The sequence below is a fragment of the Acyrthosiphon pisum genome, chromosome X (assembly GCF_005508785.2).
Source record: "Acyrthosiphon pisum isolate AL4f chromosome X, pea_aphid_22Mar2018_4r6ur, whole genome shotgun sequence".
NCBI lineage: Eukaryota > Metazoa > Arthropoda > Insecta > Hemiptera > Aphididae > Acyrthosiphon > Acyrthosiphon pisum.
This window is the reverse complement of record NC_042493.1, coordinates 103578119-103583899: the sequence shown is the minus strand read 5'-3', so window position 1 is coordinate 103583899 and position 5781 is coordinate 103578119. Positions and strand designations below refer to the sequence as shown.

Sequence of the window (5781 nt, the reverse complement as noted above, 5' to 3'; positions counted from 1 at the left end):
AATTTTAGGTATTTGAGTACAAGTCATTCAAATTGTACCAAACTTATAATACTAGGTTATAATACGATAAAAGTGTTTATTTATAATGTTACCAAAAATATAATTTTTATAATCAACTTGCCTACTGCTTTTTGGTAATCTGTTAGGCCTGGTAAATCACTGCGATGTTCAATTGCTTTAGTTATTGCAACCCCAAAGCAGTTTCATATTTGATTTTAAGTGATTTCTTAACGAAATCGGGTTCTTATTATTTAACGTCATAGCTCTTAATGTTGTTCCATAATTTCGCAATAAATGATTCCGACATTCTATTTTTATTAATCGTAGCTTAGGGCCATAAGGCATTATGTCATTTAATCTTTTTGTAACGCTTGAGTCTCCGTCTCCCATAATATGTTTTTTGTATTAAATTCAAGTACCTAGTATTTATTTGTATGTTCACAGTTAGCTTTTCCAGGGTAAAAAAAAAATTCAAGGCGGAATGTTCCGCTTAGAGCACTCCGATTTACCGCGTGACAGTACGGTGATTACACACACGTTGTCCATTATTTGCCACTTACACAAAAATATTTACCGTATTCAATTTTTCACTGTTTTTTTTTTTTTACCAAAATTTGATAAATGAATTATCAATAATTTATTTTTTAACACCAATTTTTTTTTCATTTTATTTTATAATAATTATTTCAAGAAAAGAACAAAAATTATTATGAAATAAAATAAAATAAAATTTGGTGTGAAAAAATAAATTATTTTTACATTGATAATATTATGTAGATATGACATTTCATTGAATAAAAGCATATCTATACATTATAATATTATACGTTGGTTATCCGCATCTTCTATAAATACTATCATTAATTTAAGTCATTAATTATGTAACGAATGTCGTCATCGACATCGTACATTACTCACTACGTTGAGCACGGCTAATATGCCGAGTGTTAGCAATGGCAATTATGTAGAAAATATATATATTGCTGACGCGATGTTTAGCTTGCGTCCTGTTAATAACCGACCAAGACTCTTGGTGGTAAAGAGTTAAATATAAATAGTCGAGAGTCGATAGTCAATAGTCGAAAGTCCATAGTCAACAGTCAATAGTCATAATCGATGGAGGAGTCTATGGTCGGTAGTCAATAGTTAGAGTGGATGGTCGATAGTGGAACTCGATGGTTGACAACGACCTGGAGAGGACCTACGGAAGGCTCAACCCACATTCGGACATCGGCATCCACGACACACCATGTCCCGATCAGTAACCTTGAGTTATAATTTATAAGTATACTTTCGTTGTTGTAACTTATGTAGTAGGTAATAACAATTCATTAATATTCAATAACAGATAGATACACATTGAGTACTTTGCTTCACATAAGGTAACCCTGATCCCTAGTAATAATATCACACACCGGGGTCGAGTCTCCGAGACCTCGTTAATATAAACAAAACGACACCCGCGAGAGCGATAGGTGAAGAGGAGACGTTACAATTATAATAAATTGTAATTAATCTAAATGGTGTATTTTAATTAACTATTATAGCTCAATCAAAATGTTCTGCACATTTGTAGGTAGGTACTTAGATAATTTAATTTTTATTTATATAGATTATATATTATATTATTATGAACGATGAACATGTTAAGTGTATACAGTCGGTTTTTTACATAGGTACATACTACATACTGAAAATTGCAACAATAATTAAATAATATGAATAATTACCTATAGTCTTTATTTAAAATATATTATAATATGTACAGCAAATAACAATCAACTACCTATATTATGTTTTAATCAAATATAGATACCTACTTACATCAATATCTATATATATATATAAATAAGTGTACATTTTGAATACATTTTATAATATAAATAATAAAAGTGATTCCTAGGAAAAATAGTCAAGAAGTTTATAAATTCGACCATTTTTTCAAAATTAAAATCTGTCAAATTCTTCCAGTTTTGTCTAGCTTATTGGTCTAAAAGTTACTTTTTTTCATTAACTGGAGCCCCCTCCCGCCCCCTTAAGGTTTATTTTATGATACGGAATGTAAATATTTTTAAAAACACAATAACAAACAAAATTAATGTTTAGATTGGTCAAATCTACATTAGTTTTGACTTTTGTCAAAACCAACTGCAGCCCCCTTAAATGCCTTTAAAAAACCGAACTTCCCGTTTTTCCTTAATTTTTATTTTGTTTTTCCGTGTGTTTTGGAAAACTATTGGGAATTTTAAATTTTGACATTCCAAAAGTACCGACTAAATTTTTTTTTCCGTTGAACAAGATACTGAAGTTGAAAATCGAAGCATTATTTCGACTACTAATCGTGTACAAAGACAAAAAAAATAAAAAAAATACACATCATTGTAAAACCAATATATTCATCGCTCCGCTCAAAATCTAAAAACCAATTGTTTATTACGGTATGAAAAAGAAAAAGAAATAATAATAAAGTAAAATTGAAATAAATGTATAGTAGATATTAAAGCCATAAATCAAAAGATTTATATTTATATTTTTTCATTTATATTTTTAGTAAAAACTTAAGCTGGGCATTAATGTCTACAAGTTAACATTTTAATTGAAGTTACTTCGGATATGTACCAGTTGCCCCCAACCAAATACAAGTTGCCCTCATATGGTAATATATACCCAATTACAATATTCAGTCCGTAAAACAGAAGAGGTAAATAAACAAATAATAAATTAAATATAAAATTATCTATAAAAATAAAGTAAAATAGTATAAAATTATAGAAACAAATTTTGATATTTGCGATTATGTTGAAATGGGGTTTAATTATGTTTTAACCTGTTCATTTGTTTCTAACTTAGGTACGCTATTTTCGGTAATTACCACCCCTTGGTATTTTCTGTAATTACCAAAAATACCGTATAACCGGTAATACCGTAGATACCGGTTGTAAACAAATACCGGATACCGGTATCAGAATTTTAAATACCGCCAGCCTTAGTTTGATGTATGAAATATTTCACAAAAACGTGAAACATTGAAATTTTTTTTAACACAAATAAAAACACTATTTATTTATTTTTTTAACACAATGTTCAGTGTTCTAAATTCTAATGTCAGAATTCAGTAGGTATACAATTATATACATGTATAATATTAAATACCTACTTATATCATTTAAACATTAAATATTTAAAAATGTTGAGTACCATTTTAAATGTATAATACCAAAGGTTAGGTATACATACAGGTACCATACAGTTATGAAGGTAATTTATGACAATTATATGTAAATATAAAACTTATTTTAAAATAATACAAAATTTGTTAAAATACGAAATATTTCATTTTTTTAAATTTCATGACATTTTCAAAAACTACTTATTATTATATAATAGGTATATTATACCAAGTATAGCTGGTATATTTTGACCATTGTAAAATCAATACATTCATCGCTCCGCTCAGAATTTAATATTCTCATAAGTATTTATTACTGAACTCAAAAGATTTAAAAATATATTAGTGCAATTTTTTTTTATAGAAATTTGAAGTTTAAATATAAAAAATTGCATTTCACTTACTTCTTTAAACACGAATACCAATGTTCTGATTTTGTTTAATTTTAGTTGCAACATGCAAAAACCGTTGGAATAATTTGTGGGACATATTGTATAGAAAAGCATTAAAACGGAATAAAACAACTTCAGGTCAAGCAACAAAAATTATTAAAAACTATAAATATGAAGAATAATTAAATTTTTTGAAAGAGTTTTTGCAAGAAAGAGACACTATAACTAATGTGTCGTGTAATATTAGTTCAAGTTTTGAAGGTGAAGAAACTATACAAGGTACTCAAGTGAACATTGAAGACATACTAATGAATAAAGAAAAGCATGAACCGATTTGGAAAAGACCTTAAAGAACTAAAAACAACCAAGAAAAATATGGTGAAACAGAAACAGCGTCATCAACCATACTGAAATACTTGTTAGAAAAAAAAGAAATGGAAGCTAAAACAGAAAATGTTGTTCATCCAGTAGATTCATTTCTTTCAGCTATTGGTGTCACATTAAAAACATTAGACCCCTATAACATAAATTTGGCAAAATTTAGAATTTTTAACATTGTACAAGAAATTGAATTGGACAAAATCTTATATAAGCAAACTGCAGATACTATATTTACAACAATACACCAACTTCGTCAAGTGCAGGAAATCCATGCATATAAGTACACATAACTTGTACAACAAGCAATCTACATATTTTCAGTGGACTCACCATACACAGGACATTCGAATTCGCTATCTCCCATGAATCCACATCAACTTCAAACTAGAATCAATATGAAAATTAATATTTTTTTTTCTTTAATAATTTGTTCACGTAATACCTATAGTTTTAAGTTTATAAAACTTTTTTTAAGTTAAAAAATTGTTTTTCTTTGATTAATTTTGTGATTTATAACACACTAGATACATCATACATATTTTAGTTTTCTATACTTAGCTAACAATAAATAATTTGTTAAGTAAAATTAAATTTTGTAAGTCACTTACCATAAGCAGACAGCTAATCTTTCTCTAGGAGAAATGGGTATTCTCCAATGAGTTTCCTGCTTTTTTATGTTGGATTCTATTTTTCCAAGTAGAATATGAAATGAGTACTGAGTCATTCGGTAATATTCATAAAATTTGTGTTCATCATCCATGAGTCCATTATAAAAATTTAAAAATTCACCTTCTTGTTCTCTTTTTTTCCATAAATCATGTACCCATAGAGTACGTTTCCTTTTTATTTTTTTCGAATTTATTTCTTCCTCTTCGTCAAGAAATAATGCAATCATGATTAATTCTTCTTCACTAAATTTACTCATTTTACTTGTCTTTACAGACTTGTGCTTAACAGAAACTTGAAGTTTTAAAACTCAATCACATCAGTTCCCCACGGTTTTAGAGTGAGTATTGATTGTTACTGAAATTATATAAGTGATAAACAGTGAAACAACGAATCGGATCAGATCGAATAGTATGTATGTGAATACAACAGTCGGAACATTAAAAATCGGAATGGACACGGATAGGATTCTGATCGGATGTGTGTGAAAGAACCTTTATATAAACACTAAATACAGTAAGTACAAGCCAAATATTTATTATTTTATTGAATTCATACCTATTATTTTGTTAGTTTTATATTTTCAAATATATATATATATTACCTAAAAAATATATATAATTTAATAATAATTACTTCTTTATAAATAAAATTAAATACTGTTCGTTGGTATATAAGCGCATTGTTTGAGAACGGTATCCATATCCAGGAAATCAGGAAAAAGGGTCAGCCAATCGAATTTTTAACTACCGTTTAAGTAGGGCGCATAGAACATCAGAAAATGTTTTTGGAATATTATCGTCTGTTTTTCGAGTTTTCCGGAAATCATTACTTTTAGAACCAGAAAAATTAACAAATGTTACTCTTGCAGCTATTTATTTACATAATTACTTAAGAAATAGTCCTTTGAAAAAAATATACTGCCCTCCTGGTACTTTACATTCAGAATGTTCAGATATCAGACTAACTATACCAAGCGCTTGGCGAAGAGATAATTTAGAGCAAACTTCGTTTAATAATTTTCCCAGGGTGGCACGAAAAAGTTCACTGGGATGCTACAGAGATGAGAAATGAATTTAAGGGAATACTTTTCAACAAACGAAGACGGGTATCCTTGCAATATGAAAATTCAATTATGACTAATTTTTATTATTCAATTTTGTTAAAAAAAAA

At 28.2% G+C, this 5781-nt stretch overlaps 1 protein-coding gene across 1 annotated transcript in view; it reads right to left on the bottom strand.

Moving 5' to 3' along the window:
- LOC100574215 overlaps window positions 1-4306 on the bottom strand; it is a 15459-nt gene extending 11153 nt beyond the window's left edge. The window contains exon 1 of the mRNA XM_016805940.1: window positions 4273-4306. Coding sequence (XP_016661429.1) covers window positions 4273-4306 — 34 coding nt within the window. The remainder of the gene's footprint in view (window positions 1-4272) is intronic.
- Between the last annotated feature and the right edge of the window lie 1475 nt (window positions 4307-5781).